This window comes from Mirounga angustirostris, unplaced genomic scaffold (genome assembly GCF_029215605.1).
Source record: "Mirounga angustirostris isolate CCGP_5_RB_7025 unplaced genomic scaffold, mMirAng1.0.hap1 SCAF_8, whole genome shotgun sequence".
Classification (NCBI taxonomy): Eukaryota; Metazoa; Chordata; class Mammalia; order Carnivora; family Phocidae; genus Mirounga; species Mirounga angustirostris.
In genome coordinates, this window is record NW_026991716.1 from 54793153 (window position 1) to 54820106 (window position 26954).

The following is a 26954-nucleotide window of genomic DNA, read 5'->3' on the forward strand; positions in this document are numbered from 1 at the left end:
GCCTGGGTGGCTCAGTCGGTTAAGCGTCTGCCTTCGGCTCAGGTCGTGATCCCTGGGTCCTGGGATGGAGCCCCGCCTCGGGCTCCCTGCTCGGTGGGGAGCCTGCTTCTCCTTCTCCCTCTGCTCCCCCGCCGACTTGTGCTCTTTCTTTCTCAGATAAATAAAATCTTAAAAATAAATAAATAAAATATGAGAATTCTTTATTTAAAAAAATAGCCAAAATAATGTTATCCAGTCTAAAACATTTAAAGATAGTTCTTAACATTTTCAAATGTGCAGTCTGTCAGCTTTCAGTTTTAACCCAGTTCCCTAAATTTTTTTTTAAGTTTGAATTGGAATTGAAATAAGGTCAATATATTCATTTGGTTGGTATATAAGTATATATCAGTCTTTATAAGTCCCCCCCCCCCCAACCTCCTTTCTTGGTACCCATTTATTGAAGAAACCAGGTCATCTCATCTTAAGTATTCTGTATCATTGGGATCTAGAATAATCGAGGCCAACATGTGACATATAGTAGTACTCAGTAAATGTTTTTAAAGGAATTAATTGAAAGGTAAGTAATTTATAGTATTCTAGGATGGAATTAAAATGTTAAATTTTTAGGGAATGATTACCATCTCACTTTTACATTAGCTTGATAGAATGATCTTGGCAATAAGAGAAATTATTTAAAAAAATAAGAGAAATTATTTAGACAGTTGAGAAGGAGCCAGATACAGGCCACTTAGGGCTACAGAAAGTTATTTGGAAAAATCTGCCAAGATATATTAATAACTGCTACCATTTAAGATCTTATTATTTGCATACCAAGCGCAGTATTAGAAGTTATGTATTAGTCAATTCAGTTTTCACAGCAACCTTTCAATGAAGGGTTCAATGTCTTCATTTTCCCAGTGAGATCATTGAAGTTAGTGGGGGAAGTGGAGAAGTGGTTCCTGGGCATTAATGTTTCTCTTAACAAACTTTATAAAACTAGAGACAACTCTTTAAAACCATATGCATGTATAACTTTGATAAAAAAGAAAAAGAAAGAGGCACCAGTAATACTTGTTTAGTGTGTATCTTTCTAGTTTCTTTTTCTAGAACTATTTTTTTGTGAAATGGATTAGAAAATGAAAAAGAAGAAAGGGAAAAATCTCTGAAATAACCATTATTAGTGTTTTGGTGTATGTTTTTTGGGTGTGTATCTGAATATAAAGCTTGGAAGACAGTTATACCACATGCGGTTCTTTCCCTCATATGATGCCTGTTTAGCATATTGAAAACTGAAGATCTGTGGTGAAAAAAATGGTTCTAATTTGCTTTAACCCAGTGTCTTTCTTTTATACTTATTTGATAGAAAATCCCCTTTCCAAGACATAGTGATAAGTTTTACCCAAAGTATGAAGTTGAGTTTGGCAGAAGTTGAAGTATTTGTGCACAATTAAGTATAAAACTTTATAAATTTGTTAAATTATAGCAGAAAGGATGGATAATTTGATGGTATTGGAGTAACTGAAGATGACATTCTGAAGAAAAATTAGCTTAGATTGACACCAAATAATACTAAAATAAGGTAAACAAGGGAAAATACTTGTGTCAGATAGGTAACATAGATATTACATAAAATATTCTTATACAGGGCGCCTGGGTGGATCAGTCGTTAAGCGGCTGCCTTCGGCTCAGGTCATGATCCCACGGTCCTGGGATAGAGCCCCACATCGGGCTCCCTGCTCAGCGGGAAGCCTGCTTCTCCCTCTCCCACTCCCCCTGCTTGTGTTCCTGCTCTCGCTGTCTCTGTCCAATAAATAAATAAAATATTTAAATATATATATATATATATATATATATATATTCTTACACACACAAAAAAATACTCGTATACATTGGAGAGAAAAACACCTTAACACCTGAGTGGGGGAGTAGGCAGAGCTAAAGAAATACAAAAAGTCAGTATACACATCTGAAGCGTTCAAGGTTTTTTAGTAACTGTTTCTTTTAAAAATCTGAAACTCAATGCCAGTGAGTTCTTATTAACACGCTCTCTGCACAGTTCTTTATAATCTTTATGGAAAGACATATGATGAGATATATAAAATAGTAAAATATGTATATTTTCATTCTTTGACTCAGTAAACCTATGTTTTAAAGTTTATTGTAGAGAAGGAATTGAAGAGGAAAAAAAAGATACATGTGCATAGTAGCAATATTTATATTTTCAAATTAGGAACATCTAATATCTAAAGTGATAAATTCACCCAAAATGGTTTATTTTATGTAACATACAACTTGATGTATATCATGCCACAGCTTCTTCTAGGAATGAATGGATGAATCATCCATAAAGGAAAGAACTCTCATTGAAGGGAGTTTAAGTAGAGGCTGGGTGGTATTCTGCAATATTAGAGGAAAAAGTTGTGGTGCCTCTGTTAGGAGAATATAACCATATAATTTCTTTTTCTACTTCAAACACAAGTCCTGTAAATAGATATCTAACCTTTATTGGAATGCTCAACATCATGCTCTTTAGGTTTATCTCAAGTCTGATACTTAATGCCAACTTTTATAACAGAGGAAATAATTGTAGTTGAGGAAATAAAAGCAGTTAAGTTTGGCCTTTGTACTGCCAGTGTGAATTAAGGCATGTCAAATGTGAAGAATTTCCTATTGTACTTGTGTTTTTTTTCTTTTATATGGTATTAAAGTGATTTAAACTAATCCTAGTTGTTGAGAAATTCAGTTAGTTTAACTCCAAATCGTTTGGTTTTATTTTCTTTATCTCATTTACCTCCTCTTCCCAAAAAGATAGATTGGAAATAGTCTGGAATATTAGTGTTGGGAGGACGTCACATAGACTTGACTGGCGCCAGAACTCAGCAGATTTAATTAGGCCCATTTGTGGATAGGGATGGGAGGAATTTTAATGTGATCTAAACTCAAGCTCAAGGATTTCTGAGTATGATCATAGATTTTATGCCAAAATTTCAAAATGAGACTGACATCTAATTCTGGAATCTGGGAGGGAGGAAAAAGTATATTGTTTTTTTCTGTATGCCATGACCATACACTTGTCTCCTAAAGAATCTGGGCCATTGCATTCTTTTGGTAACTCAAAGTTCGCATTTTAGTGAATTCAAAAAGTTGGACATCAAATACTGAATCTTGGTTAGCCTTGTGGCAGAAGGAGCGGGAGATGTGGGAGGTCCCTGAGAATAGGCAGGGTTCTGAAAAGAGCCCAGATTCTCCTTTACTTCTATTCATTTTCTTAGCAGAACCAGTTGGATTAAACTCTTTAAAACACAAATACCTATTTGGGAAGGTTTTGCCCCAGAGTATTCATTCTGCATTGTGAATTACTTTAATCAGATGAATGGATTAGAAGAAAAGTTTCAGATACTTTTTAAAATATGATTTGTTTTAGGAGGAGTTGAGGAAAAGCAGTGAGGGAGAAGGAATACATAATTTTTGATGGTGGGTACATGGGCGGGGAAGACTGAAACAGAAGTTAACAGGAAATGTAGGGCTTTCTAAGTGCTAGATACGGTTCCAAGCCTTTTAAACATATTAGTTTAATCATCACTGTAGCCCTCTGACCCACTAGTATTTTCTCCATTTTATTGAAGAATTTGAGGCCACAGAAGAATGGTAACAAGATAGGACTTCATATTTTAGAAGGATCACAGTGATGACTGTGTGGGGAGTAAACTGTGTATGTGTGTAGGGGGTGTGTCAGAAGAACCTGGGATGCTATTATGGTATAGTTTTGGTAAGAGGTGGTGGTAATTTGGAGTAGAATGTTAGCTGTGGAGGTGGTAAATGATCAGATGAATGATAGGTTTTATTTATTTTTTATTTATTTTTTTAAAGATTTTATCTTATTTTTATTTTTTTTTTAAAGATTTTATTTATTTGACAGAGAGCACAAGCAGGGGGAGCGGGAGAGGGAGGCTTGATCCTAGGACCCTGGGATCATGACCTGAGCTGAAGGCAGATGCTTCACCAACTGAGCCACCCAGGCACTCCAAGATTTATTTATTTTAGAGGATGGAGTGTGTGTGTGCACGAGCTGGGGGGAAGGGTAAAGGGAGAGAGAGAATCCTCAAGCAGAGCCCAAGGAAGGGCTCCATCCCAGGACCCTGAGATCATGATCTGAGCCGAGATCAAGAGCTGGCCTGCTTAACTGACTGAGCCACCCAGGTACCCCGAGTGTTTTATAGATAGAACTAGCAGGATGTGCTGATCACTTGAATGTGGTATATGAGGAGAGAGGAACTAAAGATAGTTCTAGAGTTTTGGGTTTGAACAGCTGGGTGAATGGTGGTTCCATTACCAGGAATACCTTAGGAGGGACAGTTTTATTGAGGAGGAATGGGTAGAAGCAGTGTTTATTTTCAGTGTGTTAAGCTTGAGATACGTGTTAGACCTAGTGGAGATGTCAAATTATACTCTTCCAGAGGTCAAATGTAAGCTTGGGGCTGGAGAAGATAATTTTGGGAGTCATCCAAGTATAGGTTGTACTGGATGAGATCACTTAGGGAGGTTTGAGTGTAGATAAAGAAGAGAGATAGGAGGACTGAACCCTTAAGTTCTCCAATGTGTAGACCTCTGCAAGAAGAGGAAGCTCTATAAAAGGATATTGAAAAATAGCTAGAGAGATAGGAAGATGTGTGATGTTTAAAAGCTAAGTGAGGAGAAAGGGATTCAGGAAGGAGAGATGGGTCATCTATGTCAGGAGGAAAGGGAGTAAGATAAAAACCTAATAATCGACCTTTGGATTTGGCTTGCTAAATCCCATTGATTTTTGCTTTGCAATATAGCCCTAAAATCTAGAACATACCTTTTCACTCCCTGCCAATAAACACTATTAATCAGGCTTTAATTGCCCTTCTCCTGGATTATTTTCATACTCTTGACTTTTTCCTTTTTCTCTTGATTACAGTACAAAATACATTGTGATTGTAAAAAAAGTTGGAAAACACAGAGACAGTATAACAATGACGTAAAAAAACTTAAATTCCTTATCTACCTTACCACTAGAGATAATCACTGATAACACTCCAGTGCTTTTTTTTCCTATTTCTATCTATGCATATTTGTAATGCATATATTGTATATGTGCTTTTATATAAAATTGGGATGAAAAGTAGTCTTAAATTTTACTTTTTTAAATGAATATTAAAATTTTTTGAGAATGTGTGTGAATGTGTGACAGCATAAGTATTTCATCATGGTGAAATAGCCTTCTAAATGAACTTTCCACCCATTTCTCCCCTAATTATATCTTCAGTGAGTCCTGATGAATTTTCCTGAAGTATATTCTTTAAGCTTTTAGTGCGTAGGATAGTGATTGAAGCATAGACTATTTTTGAGAGTAATACATGCATATAGCAGGAAATCTGGAAAATAGGAAAGAAGTATATTATCTTTTATAGAATAACTTATAATTTTCATCTATTTCCTGCTAATCTTTTTTCTGTTTGTCTAAATGTACATACACATGCATTTTGTTTTTTACTAACAAAGATCACACTGTGTTTTCTAGCCAGCTTTTTTCCATAATTTATTCTATTTATAATTTATTGGTCAAAGTATATAAGCAGTTTCATTATTCTGTTTGTTGTCAAAGTGCTCTTCAAAAAGATTGTACCATTTGAAAGTATATTTATAAAGAATTTTGTTCTCTTTAAATTTTAGGATAGACCACTATCTTGTTGAGCTCTTTTAATTGAAGTTCTTCTTGGATACAAAGATGAGGACTAGATAACTTCTTGAGGTTCCTTCTAACCCCTAGGATGAAGATAATAACTAACATTTGTATAGTGCTCTAAAGTTTACAAAGTGAGTTCTCATACATCATCTCACTTGATCCTCACAACAGCCCTGTGAGGTAGGTAGGACAGGTATTGTTATTCTCATTTTAGAGATAAACTGAAAGAGAGCTTAAGTGACTTGGTCAAGTTTTATTTAAGTGTTTTAGCTGGGATTTGAATCCAGGCCTTCTGATCTAAATAATCACATTCTTTTTACAAGATTTCGTACAGCTGCACATTTAGAATTGCTGTATGTCAGCTAGTTAAGTGAAATAAATTTGTTATGTACAGAAATAAACCCAATGACAATATAAATAAATACAGTGTTTATATTTTCTTCAATGTCCCCCAATCCTTTTCCATATCTCCCCCTCCCCATTGAATGATATGCTCTCTGACTAGAAGGTAATTTAATTATATAGCTATACACCTACTATTTTACCTGGCATTTGGGAGAGGGGGAAGTTATGTTTTTCATTTCTCTCTGTGTATATTTTTTTTGCTAGCACTTAAAGGTGTACCTATATTACTTTCTACACATGTAGCATAAAATCTTTAAGTAATAGAGTTATACTTCGAACTTGAATCTTTTAAGTCTAGCATGAACTTAGAATCACAAGCTTTTCAGGGTATTAAAATTTTGTACTACTTTAACTAAAATTGGGATAATTGAGTATTTCAGGTATAGTTGTTTATGATGTTCACAGAGGTACAGTGAATAATAAGTGAGAGTGACAGTGGAGGTCAAATCAAGAACAATTATAGCTAATCTACACTCTTTGACTAGTTACCTCATAAGGTAAAAGTTTGTAAAGCTGAATTGGGAGCTTGGTAGTGGCAATACCACATAATAGAAGTAGACCTAGATTTTCAAGACTGTGTAGTATAGTATTGCATTAAAATGTCTCACAATGTTTTCTGTAACTGCCTTTAAATACTTAAGGTAGTCAGTATTTTTAAAAATTAATTTTCTTGTTTTTGTTTTTTCTCTAGTTGTTGGTCTTGACGATATTATGGATGAAGGAGTTGTTAAAGAAAGTGGCAATGATACCATTGATGAAGAAGAACTGATTTTACCTAACAGGAATTTGAGGGACAAAGTAGAAGAAAATTCAGTGAGATCACCAAGAAAATCACCTCGTTTAATGGCACAAGGTAATCCTTCCAGAGAGGTTGAGCTAGAAAATCAAAGGTATAGGGACAGATGTGATAGTTTGTAAACTTGCTAAGCGGAGACTGTATTTTCATGATGTTTGCTAGTCTGAGCATTTTGATAATAATCAATTTTGAGGTTATATCAATTTGTTGGTATAATTTTTAAAAAATTTTTGTTGAAATTATATATTTACAAAATTTGAAGGATTCACTAATTCTGTAAGTTTCTAATGCCTATTTTCCTTTCCCCAGAGGAAATCATTATTAACTTTCCCAGATGGTTTTACTAAATTTTTTGGTATTTATTTCCATGTCTCTAAGTAACATATGTATATTGCTACTTTCTGATTATTCTGATGTGTACGTATTTATTGATTTCCCACTCTAGATGATGAATTTAGTGTTTGTCTTCTTGTCCTCATCTCACAAAAGTATATTTTCTCATCCTTCTAGTAAGTAATTTTGTTAGATCAGTAGTAATTATTTATGTTATTGTGACTGTGCTGTTCGAGATGACTGATTTAATAAACTAAGGTTACTTTTCCTATACAACTTTTTGTCTTTCTGATTTAATAATTGTTTTTGTTCATTTGCTTATAGTTTTGTACATTTGTACACACAGTTTTCTGTGTACATTTCAGTAATAACACCTCAACTATTCTGGTAGTTGTCTAAATCTTTCCTAAAAATATGTGTGCATATCAGATACTGTGTCATTTTCATTTTATTGAAGTCTCTTGGAGCTTTCTGATCTGCTTCCATGTGTACTGGTTTGTTAGCCCTATATAAGCGTGATGCATAGCTATTATCCAAGGATCTCCCTTTACTATTCTTCTGACGATTCTGTTTGGTGTTGTAGTTCTTATTTCCTTTTTTTTTTGGCATAACTCCTTCATTTTGGTGATACTTCTAGTAGTTTGCCGTGAAAAAGGAACATGGAGATACATTATTTTAAAACTGTATGTCTGCAAATGTATTTAATCTGGTCTCATGTTGGAATTATAGTTTGGTTGAACATAGAATTCAAGGTTGGACATAATTTTCCCTCAGAAATTTAATAGTGCTCCTCTATTTTCTTCTAACTTCAGTGTTGTTGAGAAGTTTATTCTGATTCCTTTTTTTCTTTTTTGATATGTTATTTACTTTCTTCTGGAAGTTTGTGGAATCTTCCTCTTCAGCTCGAGTATTTTGGTATTTCTGATAATGTATCTTGGTATAAGTGTATTTTAAGTATTGAGCTCTGGATACTCCATAGGTCCTTTTAGTCTGAAAAGTATTATTCAGTTCTGGGAAAATTTTTTGTATTATCTCATTGGTAATTCCTCTGTTTTTTTTCTCAGCTCTTGCTTTCTGGAACTCATTACTCAAGTGTTAGGTAGGAAGGACTGGCCCTTCCATTTTCTTTATATTGCCTACTTTGTACCTCTATGTCTTTTTCCTCTATTTGGTGAAGTCTTTTCATGTTTATCCTCCAACTTTTCCATCAATTTTACATTTCTAATTTCTGAGTAGTCTTTTTTTTGTTTTGGGAATAGTCCTTTTGTAGCACTGTGGTCTTGTTTCATGGACACAATATCTTCTGCTATCTTTCATAAGGTACTTACGTTTTAAAAAGTGTTTTAAAAAGTCTTTTTAATCTCCTTTCATAGTTATAGTTTCTTTTTTCTCCATGTTGTCTGTCTATCTGTCTCTCTTTATCTGTCTCCATCTTTCACGTCAAGAGACTTTTCTAAAATGTCTGATAGTTTGCTCGTGTTTAAGAGTAGGGAACTAAAACTGTATGAAACTAAAAGGTTAACACTTAAAAGAGAGGATGGGTTGGGTTTTGTCTACTGTGAGCTTCACTGTATGGTTCTCTGGTCATGCGGGGTTGTGTTGTTTGTTTGTTTTTTAAGGAATCCCTGATGCTAGAATTGAGGTTATTTATTCCCTTAGGCTCATTAGATTGGTAGCATGTTATGGGAACCTTTCAGGAAAGCTGACAGGGTGTCTCAGCTTTCAATATATATAAATTCACTTAATGTCACAAATTTCAGTGTACTTTACTGCCACTTTTAACTGTCTAGAAACCCAGTTTTATACTCTTCCAGAGAGCAAGCCTCCAGTCTTGGATTAGGACCAAGAAAGGGCAGTTGCCTGGCAGATGGAGTGGAGGAGAGGGAGCTAGGGATCTAAGTGCTTCTTAAACAGCTTTCATCTCATCTTCATTTTAACTCGCTGCCTTCATCCACACTTTAGAATCATCTGGGGTCACCAATTTCTAGCCCTTTTGAAGTATTAATTGTATTGGTTCTTGCTGACACTGCCATGTTAGGGTTTGTCTTTTTGGGGGGGTCTCTCCTGCATCAGTTACTTCTTGAGCATCTCTTGTTTGACTTCCAGAATTGTCACTGTTTTCTCCTGTTCTTCCTTTCATTTTAGATTTATGCTTTTGTATAGCTTTAGTGTGGGGTAGATGCATGTATTTACTTTATCATCTTTTCCTCAACTTATATTTATATATGTGTGTGTATATATATATATGTGTGTGTATATATAGATTAAAGATTTTATTTATTATAGAGTGAGTGCAGGGAGGAGCAGAGGGGGGGCGGGAGAGGGAGGGAAAAGAATCTCAAGTAGACTCTGAGCTGAGTGTGGAGCTTGATGCAGGGTTCGATCTCATGACCCAAACATCACGACCTGAGCTAAAACCAAAAGTAGATGCTTAACCAGCTGAGCCACCCAGTCTCCCTACTCTCAATTTATATTTCTAATCAGCTTTTTAAATCTGTTATTTGGTAATACTCGTGACTCTGAGTAATGAAAAGAATAGGATGAAAATTATGGACAAATGATTAACGCTTGGCCTTTTCAGCCAGGATTCAAACTAAGGCAGTTTATATTTAGAGCTTGATCTTTGGCTCAATAAATCGGTTACTATTGGAAAATGTTTTTTTCATCTTAATTACCTTGATAGTTGAATATGCTGTTTATTTGTCATTTTTAGCAACAACCTAGATAATGGGTGTTAAAAGTTCATTTATTTTATTTCAAGGCAGACAGAGTAGAGCTGTAAATTATTTCAGGCTGTCTTCAAAGCTTAAAATATATAAAAATATTATTAAAGTATATAAAAATATCCAGATATTGATAATGAACCATTAAGTTTTTAGTTACTTAAAAATGTTATATATCTGGACATGTGATAGTTAATAATCCACACTAAGTAATTTTTTAAAAATTGTTGGGTACTTATCTAATGATGAAATACTGTGCCACGTTCTGGGAGAATTAGAAAGAGAGTCTCTAAGATTAGGATGAGCAAATAATTTTTTGTTCAAACTAGGACACCTTTGAAAGTAAAAGAGTGTGCTATTAATAATCACATCAGGATTGTACATGTCACCTAGGACTGTTACAGACAAATGAAGACACATGATACCTTCCTTAAGAGTTTAATGGTATATGACAAATAAGCAAGTGTTTAAGTATTGGTGCATAGGAGGGTTTTGCATTGAAGGGAAGGAGTCTTTTTTTTTTTTTTTTTTTGTAATTGATAGTGTTCAGTTTTCATGCAGAGTTTATTTGGAGGCATTGGATGTGCATAGGCTTGGAAATAGCTTATTTTGTATTTCAGTTTGTGGGTTTTTCTCATTAATGAATCTACTGTAGCTCTCTTTCCTTCTAGTTTCTTTTCATTCCATTTGTTCTCCTGGAGGGTTTATCCAGATAGGGAAAAGAGGAGAAACTTATATAGTGGATTCTTTGTTAGGAATACTGTTAAAGGTGGGAACCTTTATTAAATTATTTTCATATTTTCCACATTTTCTTTCATGATATATTTTCTTGGCTTAAATTTCTTTGATTGTAATTTCTCTTTATCTGTGTTTAGTACTCTAGCATGTGCTTCATTTCTTAGGAATAGCTTATATGCTAAAATGGTGATACAAGTGAAGGACATTCATAAAAAGGAGTTTGTGTTCTTGTGAGGCTGTGTTTTGAAACTCACACAGATCCTGTTTATGATAGGTGGTCTAGTTCATATTTTGCTGGGACCTGAACTTGTTTGGTATTATTTATTTGAAGATATTTAATGTTAAAAAAAAAGACATTTGGTGTTTAAAACTGTATGACAGTCTTGCTTTATGATGGCCATTAATGTGAAGGAAGCTCATTTTACTTATTTTACTCCCAGCTTACTTACTATAGAAAAGAAACTTGATGTAAACATTCTTGTTTTATAGTAAAGTATAATAACAGTTTGAATTTTGTAGTTTGTTCTCCTGCCAAAATTTATAGAACTTTGATAAATATAAAACTTAACATGGGTATGTATATATATATATATACACACACATATGTGTGTGTGTGTGTGTGTGTATATATATATAAAATCATCATCATGAGTAACTGTTCAGTACATTTTCATTGAAATGAGCAAATTTATAACTCAGAGTAAAGAAGTAAATTGTATTGAAATAAAAACACATGGCAAAATAGCTAAGTTATTTTTATTTATTTTTTTCCTTTGTGATAGAACAAGTAAGAAGTTTGCGACAAAGCACTATTGCCAAGCGTTCAAATGCAGCACCTTTAAATAGCACAAAAAAGGCGTCTGGGAAGACTGTGTCTGCCCCTAAAGCAGGGGTGAAACATCCAGAAAGGTGTCCGATTAAAGAAGTTTCTGTGTCACCGAAACCTGAGTACCATAAAGAGAGCAGAAGGAGCAGCCGACATATTGGACAAATTGAAGTGGTACCAGAAGTATCAATGTCTTCAAGTCATTCTTCAGTGTCATCTTGTCTTGAAATGAAGGATGAAGCTGAATTAGATTCTAAGCAGAAGTGTAATAATCAGGGAGAAGCAAATGTGACATCTCATGAATTAAATTGTTCACTCCTTTCAGAGACTTGTGTTAGTATTGAAGAAAAGAAAAATGAAGCTCTGATGGAATGTAAAGTCAAGACTGTTAGTAGCCCACAGTTTAAGTTTTCAGATAAAGAAGAACAGAATGATTCTGTTGCAGATAAAACAGATGGCACTGTTGTTGAAGAAGTGAGGGAAAAGGGGAAAGTTGAACAAGAATCAAATGAGACAGTAAAATTATCCCATGAAGATGACCAAATTACTGAGGAACCTGCATCTTCTGCTTCTCTCTCTGATGCTGCTGCTTGTGCAAATCCAAATAAGACCGAAGAGAACCTTGTAGGTTTGTCTTGTTCTGTGAATGAAGTGAACAAATGTAATTTGCAATTGAAGAATACCATGGAAGTTGCTGATAAAGCTAAGAACTCCCTTCAAAGAAATGAAATAGAACCATTGGGTTATTGTAAAGACACAGAGTCTAATGATAAGCAGTTGGAGAGCACAGAATTTAATAACTCAAACTTAGAGATGGTTGATACTAATGCTTTTGAACCAGAAAGTAGTATTTTAGAAAATGCTATTTGTGATGCACCTGACCAAAATTCAGAACAGGTGAATATTGTTGAAAGTCTTAAAATGGAGTCTCATGAAATAGCAAACCTTCAGGATGATAGAAACAGCCAGTCAAGTAGTGTTTCTTGCTTAGAGTCAAAAACCGTAAAATCCAAACAAATAAAACCTATAATTCATTCTAAGCAAAACATGACCACAGATACTCTGAAAAAAATTGCCGCAGCAAAGCATGAATTAATGCATAACAAAACTAAAGTTAATGTCAAAAGTGTGAAACGAAATGTTGATGAACCAGAATCTCAGCAAAATTTCCATAGGCCGGTCAAAGTGAGAAAAAAACAAGTTGAGAAAGATTCAAAAATTCAGAGTTGCAATTCTGGTGTTAAATCTGTGAAAAATCAAGCTCATTCTACATTGAAAAAAACATCACAGGATCAAAATTTAGTACAGGTTCCCAAACCCTCAGCTCATTCTTTGAGTGATAAGCCTCATGGTCACCCTGGTTGCTCTAAAGAACCCCATCATCCTGCACAAACTGGACATTTATTACATTCCAGCCAGAAACAATGCCATAAGCCCCAGCAGCTGGCTGCAGCAATGAAAACCAATAGTCATGTGAAGGAAGAGCTTGAACATATAGGTGGTGTAGAGCTTTTTAAGGAGGAAGATAAACTGAAGCTAAAAAAACCTGAGAAGAACCTACAGCCCCGCCAGAGAAGAAGCAGCAGAAGTTTTTCTTTGGATGAGCCACCATTGTTCATTCCAGACAACATAGCTACTATAAAAAGAGAAGGCTCAGATCATAGCTCTTCATTTGAAAGCAAATACATGTGGACTCCCAGCAAGCAGTGTGGGTTTTGCAAAAAACCACATGGCAACAGGTGTGTGTGTGTGTGTGTGTGTGTGTGTGTGTGTGGCATGTGCATTAAAGAGAAATTGCTTTTTAGGGTGGGGTTATGTAAGAACTTTTTTATAGAAAGAAATTATTTAACATACAAAGACTTTTGCAGAAACAAAAAAAATCATCAATCCTGGATAAATGATAGAAAGATGGAGCCACTGAATTTATAAATATATCATCCCAGAACATCTGAAAAAGCATAGCCTGACCAATGGCTGGTATATATTGAAATGTTTTTTTGTCATTGTAACCAGTTAGAGAGTGTGATTTAGTTACTGCATCTGAAAGAGAAAAAAAGCTTGCTGCTAATCAGAAAATTGTTACACTGCTTTGGGTCTGTAAGTTATATATTACTTTATTTGGCTTGAGAAGAACTAGTAATAAAGTGTAAAGGTCATAATGGAAATTCTATTTTTCTTTCGAAGACTTTTTTTTTTTTTTTTGGGTAAATGAAGCACACTTACCATGACTTAATACCACCACTTCATAACTATCAAACTTAACCTTGGAATGAAGTTTGGTAGCTAAAACAACTGTTAAATTATCCAGGTGAATTGTGTATGTAACACAATAGAAAAGCTGTATTTATTTTTTGAATGTTTTAGTGATTTGAAGGATTTCTTATGAATTCTAATCTTTTAAGTGATTTTAGGATTCAGTGTTTATAGATTTTTGACACTGCCTGACCCTTCCCCATGAATTTTTTATTTGTTAGCTTTTTAAGAAAAGGAAAACAGGAGATGAAGTGGAGTTTGCAGTACAAGATTGTCCTGTTCAAGTGTTGAGATTGCTGTTGGAACGTCTGTCAACACTGACATGATAAAAGAACATTATAACTTGCACATTGTAATATTATCCTTACTCATGAAAGTAAATATTAGGATGACTTTTCCCAGTACTATCAGATTACATAAAAATGTGAAACTTCTTAGATAGGGAAAATTTAGTAAAGTACGTTGTGTAATTATTTTGTGTGGGAGCTGGTGGTTGGGGAGAGTCAGTGGGAGTTTGTGGGGCTATTCTGTAAAAAGTTTTATGTCAGCTGTTATGTCAAAGACATAACAAACTTTTATGTCTTCATTTATGATTCAGCCCATGTCCTATTTTTAAATGTCAGTGGTTACTCTTCATAACAACATATTCCAGTTTTAAAAAATTGTTTTGTTTTGTTTTTTAAGTTTTTTGGTTTTTTCTAACAGCTTATTCAGATATTCTAAAGTGGGCCTGCTAAATTTTCAGAATTAAGGGCTGGGTGGTGCTTTTAAGTGTTCTTTTAAGCCAACACTTTTCTCTCTGCCAGAATCTTCTAAAAATCATTACACTGACATGTGGTCAGAATAATAGAATAGGAACCTTAACTTGAATGAGTTTCTAAAATGAAACTTGAGCCTAGAGTTGGAAGTCATGTTAGGTATATCACCATGTAGCTTTGTTGCAGATAAGCTGCTCTTTTTTTTTTTTTTTAAAGATTTACTTATTCATTTGGGAGAGCGAGAATGAGAGAGAGTACATGAGAGGGGGGAGGGTCAGAGGGAGAAGCAGGCTCCTCGCTGAGCAGGGAGCCCGATGCGGGACTCGATCCCGGGACTCCAGGATCATGACCTGAGCCGAAGGCAGTTGCTTAACCAACTGAGCCACCCAGGCGCCCCATAAGCTGCTCTTCTGATGGCCTGGTCCTCAGGAGTTTGCCTAGGCTTTTTAACCATGGGTCACTTTACCAACATCAGTTGTTTTCCTAAAATGAAGATTAAATTTTAAGTCCCATTATGGTTCCCCCTGCCATGCCACCTTCTGTATCTACTCTGTAAAACCTAGAGTTTCTTTGCCTCATTGTGGAAAATGACTTAGAATATTAGCTATGTAGGGATTTTGAATTTACCCAATGTAATTAACATGAATATATAATGACACTGGAAACGATCAATTTGGGAAGCAATATTTCACATTACTTCAATTTTGTGAATAAAGAAGCGTAAGTAATTGATTGTTTTTTTCTTTACATATTAACTAGCCTTCACTACTTTTTTGATACATTGTGCTTGTATACATTGAGTTTACTCAGAAAATGTACCTGACATACAGCATGTAATTTTCCTATTTTAATCCATGTGTAAGATTTTGAATTTATTAGGAAGGGTATATCTGGAGATAATTTTCATTCATTTCATGCACTAGCCATATGGAAAGCTATTTGTTAATATGACATTTTCTGGCACTTGTGACAGGTTTGCATCTGTAAGGACTGTTTTATAACTTCAGCATTTTACATGTATTACAAGTGAAGTTAGCTTCCTGCCTGCGCTTCAGTTGGAAATTACATTTTTAAATATAGATTACTTCATGGCATCACCAAATGTAATAAATATTTGACCATAAGCAACTTCTGTACATATCCTAAAGACAGTAGGTATGGACTCTAACAATTTACACATCAAGCTTTTGTACTTGCTTCCATTTACTTTCCTCATTCAGCCTTGTAACAAAGGTATACTCCTTATTTTCAAAACCGGACTACTTAATAGTCATTTTTAAAAAATGATCTTTGGACATATTTACATAAGCCAGTTGGCATTTTGGAAGGAAGAAGTGTGGGTCTTTTCATATTACCTATCTTGCCGTTTCTAGCGTTTCCCTACCGCTCCAGAAGGTGTTTATGTTTTTAGTTTGTATTGCAGTTTCTTGCCCAGCTGTAGATGATTAGTATATTGGATGAAGTTTAGAAACAAACAAAATCTCCATAGCAGGATGGATTCATAGCTTTATACTCAAACAAATCTTTTTCTGAGAAGGAAATTTTTTTCCAGAATAAAAGATTTCTGTTTTTTCTCAAGATTTTAAGGGTTTGACAGATATGTATTTTTGTCTGCATATTAGATTGTTAGTGACAAAAACAGTGATTTAATGTTTATATGGAATAGAATCATTTTAGAAAAGAGTGAATCTACATTCACAGTAATATGGTATAGATTGTCACACACTTACCAGAACTGAACAACCATCTTGTAACAGGTCCATTGTTAGTAATCATAACACAGATATGCTAAGAACAGGAGTTCTCAAATGTTGCTTGCCTTTGTGATTTACTTTGAAGAAACTTGGAAGTTTTCTAAGAATATATTTGGCTTATGCCAAAAAGATTAGAATTTTAGTTTTTGTCTTATAACAAACCTAATTTTTATTTTTAAGCTTTGTGTATGAACAGTTAACAGTAAAAGAATACAACAAATATTTCTGAACTCTTCTATTTAACTGATTCATGCCTATCTGGTTTACTTAACCGATCCAGTGGTAAACTCCGTACAACATTATTTTTTTTTAGTGAAATATTTAACATCCAGGTTATAGTCGTTTCCGTAAGTGATTTTGCCTATTAGTAATCAGAAATTCATGGCCAGAGCAGAAAATGGAATAATTCTGTTAGCTATGTGATTCATACTCCCACCTCTCTCCCCCCTTTTTTAAACCATGAGGAATAATACAAAAAGGAAAGAAAATCATATTCCCTCTTTGTGATAGGACTTTTTTCCCTCAATATGGTTCATAAAATTTGTAGTACTTCTAACTTTCAGACCTAAAAATGATCCATATTTACATTTTTGCAAAATCAGTTTTATTTTCAAGTGAATTAGTTCTATTTTTCCCTAGGACATGTGGAAATTATTTTTATAAATGACTTCAGAATTTTATTTAACTGCAATATCTTTTATATAAAATCCTAAACTATTACGATAACTGTAGATGGCACTAGAGATTTGCTTTTCAGAACGTCAAGTTTCAGGAGACATTTCCAAAGTAAGCTTGAAAGGAAGCATGATGAAATATTTAGTTTTCTCATCATAAAACAACTCTTCCCTGATTAAATAAGAATTTGAAATTTTTAAATATGTGCTTTATAATTAGATACTCAGATTTGAATATGGGCTAACAGCATAACCATGGCCATAATGTGTAGGTTTTTAAGTAGTGTCTTATTGAAACTAGTTTAGACTTGCTTTGAAGAAATCATAATACAGCTCTGATAGTGGAAGTAAAGGGAAACGACTGCTAGTTTTCCTTCAGTATTTCAAAGACATTCATATTACCCACTTGGAAAAAATAGTTCTTACAACTTTGCAATAGGAAAACTGTGCACTTGCATTTTTCAAACTTATTTTGTTGGCTGGAAGATCTGTATCATTGAAACATGGACCCATCTAAAATTTCCCCAAGCCTAGATAGACCATTTCTATCTTGTAAACAAATACCACATTGTTTGAAAGTTTTCTTGCTGGCTTATGAATCCAAAACATTTGTTTTGTTTTGACATAAGACAGGAGGTTTTCTTGTTTCTGTTTCTTTCCCCATCATTTTGGGGAAATGAGGACTTACTTGATAAAGCTAGCACAGGCATTACTAGTTAGGGTAAAGAATGGCGAATTACAAACATGAAGTCAAGTTTCCTTAATGTGCAGCAATAGTTTGATACACAGTAGAAGGGCACAAGAGGAAGAGAAAAACGTGCTGCTGCTGAGGAATGAGTAGTTGCGGTGACTTTTTTCAAGACCTGTAAGGATTGAAAGTGATTTTTATAATTTCAACCTTAAATCTCTGGTGTAAGAGAGTTGGCTGTATCACTTATTGTACTACCTTAAAATGAGTTTTGGCATTGTTGGTGCCACTCTTAACAAAATCAGCAGAAAGTCTTTAATTAATTAAAGAATATACCTAAATCTTTTTATCTTAACCTTTCAAAAACATACCATGAATTACTAACCTGAAGAAGAAAGAAGAATGTTAAACATGATTAAGTGAGCTCTCTAGTTTACTTAACAGTGGGTTAAAATTAAAAAAAAAAAAAAAAAATCCCTCAAATTGCCATTTGTACATCTTATTTACCATTTTATTAAAAAGTAATTGCAGATATTTTTAAGTTAGACTAAATCTTGTGTCCACTGATTTTTTTCATTGTTAGTGAAGTTACTTAGATAAAATGTAGTAAAGGGAAACTTTTATAAAGAGATTGGAAATTAAAAAAAATTCAGCCTGAATATTAATATCTTCATGTTAAAATATCTTTATTCAGAGAAACAAGTTTATTATCTAAAGCATGGTCAGTAGTAAGGAAGTCTGCACACAAAAGTATGTAAAGAGATTCTTCAGCTTAATCACTGATACCACGAGCCAGAATGTTTTGAGCTCAAAGAATAGTGACATAGTTAAGGTGGTTAATAAACAATCTGAGTCTCCATTTTGTTATTTTTTGAGTTGCGTTTTTGCTCCGATCTTTTGTCATTCAAAATTACTCATTGGATGACCGATTCTTCAGTTTTAGGTAGGATTTCGGGGGTGTGGGGTAAATGTTATTGTAACTTTGACGGATTGTCTGTGATCAGATTTTCACAGATCTTACCACCCTTCTCAGAGGAGAAATGTGGTTATTTTATACTTTGTTACTCTGTGCAATATGCTGACAAAGGTCAGTTGCCCTTTATTTTGCCTTTATGGTTTTGTGTATTTTCTCATTCATACTAGAGTGGGTATATTTGACTTAAAAGTTCTGTCTTGAATATTCTTGAAAACTTGCTCCATGGTGAACCAATAGAATGGGTAAAGATGGAAAACATATCAGAAAATGATTAAAAATTTAATTTAGGCTCACTTTTAACATTTTTTTTAATGTATTAAATCAAAGTTTTTTCCCCCTCTTCCCAGGTTTATGGTTGGCTGTGGGAGATGTGATGACTGGTTTCATGGTGATTGTGTTGGTTTAAGTCTTTGTCAAGCACAACAAATGGGAGAAGAAGACAAAGAATACGTGTGTGTGAAATGTTGTGCTGAAGAAGATAAAAAGACTGAAATAGTAGATTCAGATATTTTGGAAAACCAGGCTAAAGTTGAAGTCCATAGTGAAGATAGAACAATGGAATATGAAAAGCTTGGGTTATCAAAGCACACAGCAACAAATGATAAAACCAAATATATAGAAGATACAGTGAAGCACAAGGTCAAAATTTTAAAACGGGTAAGCTTCTCATTAATGCATTCTTTCTGTTTAAGAACTTTGTATGGTCTGACAATTTGAAATTTCTCTTTGGGTTTTATTGTTCTAAGTGTATGTTTTCAAATGTATTTTTCCATAAAAATGAATGGATTTTTATTCAAAATATTTTGGCAATCGTGGTGAAACCAGGTAGTGAAATCTTCAAAATATATATATTTTATTTCTTACAGTATTTTGTGTAGTTTCTAGTCTCTAGTTTGATACTTGGATTTCCTTTGATAGGATGTGTGTGTGATTTTGTGGTATTAAAGTGGTACTGAGCTCTACATTGTGCTTGCTGATAAGCTTTTAAAACTTTTCAGTCCATAACTACTAATTCTTAAACCACATTTGACATTATTATTTTCAGGTAGAAGAGTTATTTCGTCTCTTTAAAGAAAAGTAGACTTAATTCTTTTGATTTTGTCCCAGTGTTTGCTTGGAACTTCACTTCATTACTTTTTCTCTTTAAAAAGTAGTTTTCCCTTACCTTATATTTTTAACTAATTTCTAAATGTATTTTCTAAATAGAAATTTCAAGATACTTAGTCAATTACCAGAGAGATGTATAAAAGATTCAATGCTTTATCTGATTAAATTTTTATAATTTTCATTGTGTATGTTTTTATTACCTATGATTTTTCTATTTTTGTTCTTATAATGGTAGGAAAGAGACAACAGAGGCAACAAATATATGTGGATAGTCAAATATAATAATCCAAGAAACAATGAACATGAGTTGGAGTGTTAGAAGAACCATGGAAATTTTTTAGTCTAGCCATTGAGATTGAAGAACATAAGCATGTTTTCTCCAAAATATTCTTCATTATATATAAACTCAGTTCTTTGAGACACTTCTTATATTACAAATCTGGATTAAGTTGCAGTTTGCCAGTCCTTGTAGCATCCAGTATTTTCTGGCTCCCCAGACATTTTGAGAATTAGATTATGTCCTTCTGACATTTGCTGGTCCTTTTTCTGTTGATTTGATTAGCACCGAAGTAATTGATACAGAATTGAGAGCTCCATTGAGAACAGTTTATAGCACATCTTTGGAAAATTTCTGTTAATTACTAACTATTAATCATCACTTCTTAGATGTAATATCTTGGCCATTCAGAAATATAGCTCATTGTTTTGTCATTTAGCTAAGTTGTCTCCATCTTGTCTGAAAAGACATGAAACATTAAATGTTTTGAGGAAACCACTCTATCCATTCTCTGTATCAGAAAAGAAATTGAAGTTAGTCTGATTTTTAAGGACATGTGCAATCCAAGTAATTACTGCTTCCTTTTCTTTTTGATGGTGAACTGTTGAATCTTATTTGGACTCTGCTGATACTAGTTTGTGGAATCTGCTTTTTAAATATCACTTCTTATACCTAGATTTTATGTTGAACCATTTCTTGAGTTCCTGTTGTGTGCCAAGCATGGTACCAGACTTGGGTGTATAGCATTAATTGGAATATGTTTCTGTTCTCAAGTAAATCTAATTGGAGAGATAGAAAATAAGTAAATAAAAAATTAGAAGATTTCTAGTCTAGAGAAAATCAGTTTTTTTGTATGTACTCTGTCTTCTTAAAGCCTATAAAAACCTATGATTATATATCATAGTGTTCTTTTCCCTGTCATTCTTTTTTAAAAATTTTCATTTTTTAATTTAAATTCAATTAACATGTATTATTTGTTTCAGAGGTAGAGGTCAGTGATTCATCAGTCTTATATAATACCCAGTGCTCATTACATCACATGCTCTCCTTAATGTTCATCACCCACTTACCCCACCCCCTCCCACTCCCGTCCCCTCCAGCAAACCTCAGTTTGTTTTCTATGATTAAGAATCTCTTATGGTTTGTCTCCCTTTGGTTTCATCTGGTTTTATTTTTTCCTCTTTTCCCCTATGATCCTGTTTTGTTTCTTAAATTCCACATATGAGTGAGATCATATGGTAATTGTCTTTCTCTGATTGACTTATGTCTCTTAGCATAATACCCTCTAGTTCCATCCATGTCATTTCAAATGGCAAGATTTCATTTTTTTCATGGCTGAGTAGTATTCCATTTTATATATGTACACATCTTCTTTATCCATTCATCTGTCGATGGACATCTGAGCTCTTTCCATAATTTGGCTATTGTGGACATTGCTGCTATAAACATTGGGGTACAGGTGCCCCTTTGGATCACTACATTTGTATCTTTGGGGTAAATCCCTAGTAGTGCAATTGCTGGGTTGTAGGATAGCTCTATTTTCAACTTTCTGAGGAATTTCCATATTGTTTTCCAGAGTGGATGTACCAGTTTGCATTCCCACCAACATCCTAATAGGGTTTCCCTTTCTCTGAATCCTCGCCAATATCTGTTGTTTCCCGACTGGATTATAGCCATTCTGACTGGTGTGAGGTGGTATTTCATTGTGGTTTTGATTTGTATTTGTATTTGATGATGAGTGATGAGCAGTTTTTTCAAGTCTGTTGGCCATTTGTATGTCTTCTTTGCAGAAATGTCTGTTCATGTCTTCTGCCCATTTCTTGATTGAATTATTTGTTCTTTGGGTGTTGAGTTTGATAAGTTCTTTATAGATTCTGGATACTAGCCCTTTATCTGATATGTCATTTGTAAATACCTTCTCCCATTCTGTCGGTTGTCTTTTGGTTTTGTTGACTGTTTCCTTTGCTGTGTAAAAGCTTTTTCTCTTGATGAAATCCCAATAGTTCATTTTTGCATTTGTTTCCCTTACCTTTGAAGACATGTCTGGCAAGAAGTTGCTGTGGCCAAGGTCACAGAGGTTGCTGCCTGTGTTCTCCTTTAGGATTTTGATATATTCCTGTCTCATATTTAGGTCTGTCATCCATTTTGAGTCTCTCTTATATGGTGTAAGGAAATGGTCCAGTTTCATTCTTCTGTATGTGGCTGTCCAATTTTCCCAACACCATTTGTTGAAGAGACTGTCTTTTTTCCATTGGACATTCTCTCCTGCTTTGTTGAAGATTAGTTGACCATAGAGTTAAGGGTCCAATTCTGGGTTCTCTATTCTGTTCCATTGATCTGTGTGTCTGTTTTTGTGCCAGTACCATGCTGTCTTGATGATTACAGCTTTGTAATACAGCTTGAAGTCCGGAATTGTGATGCCACCAGCTTTGGTTTTCTTTTTCAACATTCCTTTGGCTATTTGGGGTCTTTTTTGGTTCCATACAAATCTTAGGATTATTTGTTCTAGCTCTATGAAAAAAGTTGATGGTATTTTGATGGGGGTTGCATTGAATGTATAGATTGCTCTAGGTAGCCTAGACATTTTAACAATATTTGTTCTTCCAGTTCATGAGCATGGAACATATTTCCATTTCTTTATGTCTTCCTCAATTTCTTTCATGAGTGTTCTATAGTTTTCTGAGTACAAATCCTTTGCCTCTTTGGTTAGGTTTATTCCTAGGTATCTTACGGTTTTTGGTGCAGTTGTAAATGGGATCAACTCCTTAATTTCTCTTTCTTCTGTCTCATTGTTAATGTATAGAAATGCAGCTCATTTCTGTGCATTGATTTTATATCCTGCCACTTTGCTGAATTCCTGTATGAGTTCTAGCAATTTTGGGGTGGAGTCTTTTGGGTTTTCCACATAGAGTATCATGTCATCTGCAGAGAGTGAGAGTTTGACTTCTTCTTTGCTAGTTCAGATGCCTTTTATTTCTTTTTGTTGTCTGATTGATGAGGCTAGGAGTTCTAGTACTATGTTGAACAACAGTGGTCATAGTGGACATTGTTGCCATGTTCCTGACCTTAGGGGAAAAGCTCTCAGTTTTTCCCCATTGAGAATGATATTCGCTGTGGGCTTTTCATATGTGGCTTTTATGATAATGTTGAGGTATGTTCCCTCTATCCCTACACTGTGAAGAGTTTTAATCAAGGATGCTGTACTTTGTCAAATGCTTTTTCTGCATCTATTGAGAGGATCATATGGTTCTTGTCCTTTCTTTTATTAACATAGTGTATCACACTGATTTGTGGATGTTGAACTGCCCTTGCAGCCCAGGAATAAATCCCACTTGGTCATGGTGAATAATCCTTTTAGTGTACTGTTGGATCCTATTGGCTGGTATCTTGGTGAGAATTTGTGCATCCATGTTCATCAGGGATATCGGTCTATAATTCTCCTTTTTGGTGGGGTCTTTGTCTGGTTTTGGGATCAAGGTAATGCTGGACTCAGAACAAGTTTAGAAGTTTTCCTTCCATTTCTATTTTTTGAAATAGCTTCAGAAGAATAGGTATTACTTCTTTAAATGTTGGATAGAACTCCCCTGGGAAGCCATTAGGGCCTGGACTCTTGTTTGTTGGGAGATTTTTGATTACTGCTTCAATTTCCTTGCTGGTTATGGGGCTGTTCAGGTTTTCTGTTTCTTCCTGGTTAAGTTTTGGTGGTTTATATGTCTCCAGGAATGCATCCATTTCTTCCAGATTGCCTAATTTGGTGGCATACAGTTGCTTATAATGTGTTCTTATAATTATATTTCTTTGGTGTTGGTTGTGATCTCTCCTCTTTCATTTGTGATTTTATTTTTTGGGTCCTTACTCTTTTCTTTTTGATAAGTCTGGCCGTGATTTTATCAATCTTACTAATTCTTTCAGAGAACCAGCTCCTAGTTTTGTTGCTCTCTTCTACTGTTCTTTTTGTTTCTATTTCATTGATTTTTGCTCTAATCTTTATTATTTCTCTTCTCCTGCTGGGTTTAAGCTTTATTTGCTGTTCTTTCTCCAGCTCCTTTAGGTGTAAGGTTAGGTTGTTTATTGGAGACCTTTCTTGTTTCTTGAGAAAGGCTTGTATTGCTATATTGTTTGCTATATACTTCCCTCTTAGGACTGCCTTTGCTGCATCCCAAAGGTTTTGAACAGTTGTGTTTACATTTTTCATTTGTTTCCATGGATTTTTTAAATTCTTCTTCAATTTCCTGGTTGATCCATTCATTCCTTAGTAGGATGCTCTTTAACCTCCATGTATTTGAGTTCTTTCCAAATTTCTTCTTTTGACTGAGTTCCAGATTCAAGGCACTGTGGTCTGAAAATATGCAAGGAGTGTTCCCAGTCTTTTGGTACCAGTTGAGACCTGATTTGTGACCCAGTATGTGATCTATTCTAGAGAATGTTCCATGTGCACTGGAGAAGAATGTGTATTCTGTTGCTTTAGGATGGAATGCTCTGAATATATCTGTGAAGTCCCATCTGGTCCTGTGTGTCATTCAAAGCCCTTGTTTCCTTGTTGATCTTCTGCGTAGATGATGTGTCCATTGCAGTGAGTGGGGTGTTAAAGTCCCCTACCATTACTGTATTATTATAGATGTATTTTTTAGTTTTGTTATTAATTGGTTCATATAATTGGCTGCTCCCATGTTAGGGGCATAAATATTTACAATTGATCTTCTTGTTGGATAGACCCTTTAATTACGATATATTGTCCTTCCTCATCTTTTATTATAGTCTTTGGTTTAAAATCTAATTTAATGTAAGGATTATGACCCCAGCTTTCTTTTCTTGTCCATTAGCATGATAAATGGTTTTCCACCCCCTCACTTTCAATCTGGAGGTGTCTTTGGGTCTAAAATGAGTCTCTTGCAGACAGCATATTGATGGGTCTTGCTTTTTTTTAATTTTTAATTTTTTTAAAGATTTTATTTATTTATTTGACAGAGAGCGAGAGAGAGATAAGTAGGCAGAGAAGGGCAGAGGGAAAGGGAGAAGCAGGCTCCCCACTGAGCAGAGAGCCCGATGCAGGGCTCGATCCCAGGACCCTAGGGTCATGACCTGAGCCAAAGGCAGATGCTTAACCAACTGAGCCACCCAGGCACCCCCGGGTCTTGCTTTTTTATCCAATCTGATACCCTGTGTCTTCTGATTGGGGCATTTAGCTTAGAGTAACTATTAAAAGATATGAATTTAGTGTTGTATTACTTATAAAGTGACTGTTTCTGTATATTGTCTCTGTTCCTTTCCGGTTTATGTTACTTTTGGGCTCTCTCTTCGCTTAAAGGATCCCCTTAAATATTTCTTGTAGGGCTGGTTTAGTGCTCACAAATTCTTTTAGTTTCTCTTTGTTCTGGAAGCATTTTATCTCTATTTTGAATGATAGCCTTTGGATAAAGTATTCTTGGCTGCATATTGTTCTCATTTAGCACCCTGAATATATCATGCCACTCCTTCCTGGGCTTCCAGGTTTCTGTGGATAGGTCTGCTGCCAGCCTAATGTTTCTACCCTTGTAGGTTATGGACCTCTTGTCCTGATTTGCAAGCTTCACTATTATATGTTGAGGTGTTGACCTATTTTTATTGCTTTTGAGGGAGGTTCTCTTGTGCCTCCTGATTTGAATGCCTGCTTCCTTCCCCAGGTTAGGGAAGTTCCTTGCTATATTTTACTCCAGTATACCTTCTGCCACTCTCTCTCTTTCCTCTTCTGGGATCCCAATTATTCTAATATTGTTTCGCTTTATGGTATCACTGATCTCTCGAATTCTCCCCTCTTGATCCAGTAGTTGTTTATCTCTTTCTCAGCTTCTTTATTCTCCATCCTTTTGTCTGCTATATCACTAATTATCTCATCTGCCTCATTTATCCTAGCAGTTAGAATCTCCATTTTCGATTTCATCTCATTAATAGCCTTTTTGATTTCTACTTGATTAGATTTTATTTCTTTTATTTCTCCAGGAAGGGATTCTCTAGTGTCTTCTATGCTTTATCTTTATAATCGTTATTCTGAACTCCAGTTTTGACATCTTACATCCATACTGATTAAGTCCCTAGCAGTCAGTACTGCCTCTTGTTCTCCTTTTTAAGGTGAGTTTTTCCATCTTATCATCTGTCCAGAGAAGAATAGATGAACAAGAGAATAAAATACTAAAATGGCAATAATGACTTCAGAGAAATATACACTAAACAAGTTAGAAGAGACTGGAAATTGGGAGGAAAAAAAAATATATATATATATATATAATCAGACAGGTGAACAGAAAAGAGCAATACATTGGATCCTGTGTGTATTTTGGTTTGTTTGTTAGAAGACTAGATCCCAAAATTTTAAAGAAAGAAAAACTTATATATGTACAAAAATGAAATTAAATACATTGAAAGGATAGAATGTAACTGTAAAAATGAAAATTAAAAGACAAAAAAAGGACTATAAACAGACAGGTGAACAGAACAGAGCAGTACACTATATCCTGAGTGTATTTTGGTCTTTGTTAGAAGAAACTACATCCCAGAATTGTAAGGAAAGAAAAACTTATATATCTATAGAAAAATAAAATTAAATACAGTGAAAGGATAGAATGTAACTGTAAAGATGAAAACTTAAAAAAGTTTAACAAAAAACAGGAAAAATAAAAAAGAGAGAATATGATCAGACAGGTGAAGAGAACAGAGCTATACACTAGATTCTGGGTGTATTTTGGTCTGTTAGAAACTGCATCCCAAAATTGTAAAGAAAGAAAAACTTACATATATACAAAAATAAAATTAAATACAATGAAAGGGTAGAATGTAAGTGTAAAAATGAAAAATTTTTTTTTTTAAAGATTTTTATTTATTTATTTGACAGAGAGAGAGGTAGAGGCACAGCGAGAGAGGGAACACAAGCAGAGGGAGTAGGAAAGAGAGAAGCAGGCTTCCCACCGAGCAGGGAGCCCG

General features: G+C 34.6%; 1 protein-coding gene across 9 annotated transcripts in view; it reads left to right on the forward strand.

Annotated features, from left to right (window-relative positions):
* Positions 1-26954, forward strand: part of PHF3 (PHD finger protein 3) — an 84869-nt gene that overhangs the window by 36242 nt on the left and 21673 nt on the right. For 6 of the 9 annotated variants that reach the window (XM_045870135.3, XM_045870130.3, XM_064597742.1 and 3 more), the window contains 3 exons: positions 6786-6947; positions 11467-13249; positions 18961-19270. In XM_045870135.3, the coding sequence (XP_045726091.1) occupies positions 6786-6947; positions 11467-13249; positions 18961-19270 (2255 nt within the window). Of the gene's footprint in view, positions 1-5723; positions 5870-6785; positions 6948-11466; positions 13250-15263; positions 15677-18960; positions 19271-26954 lie in introns of those variants that run through there. The other 3 variants (XM_064597743.1, XM_045870136.3, XM_045870137.3) reach the window with 3 other exon arrangements.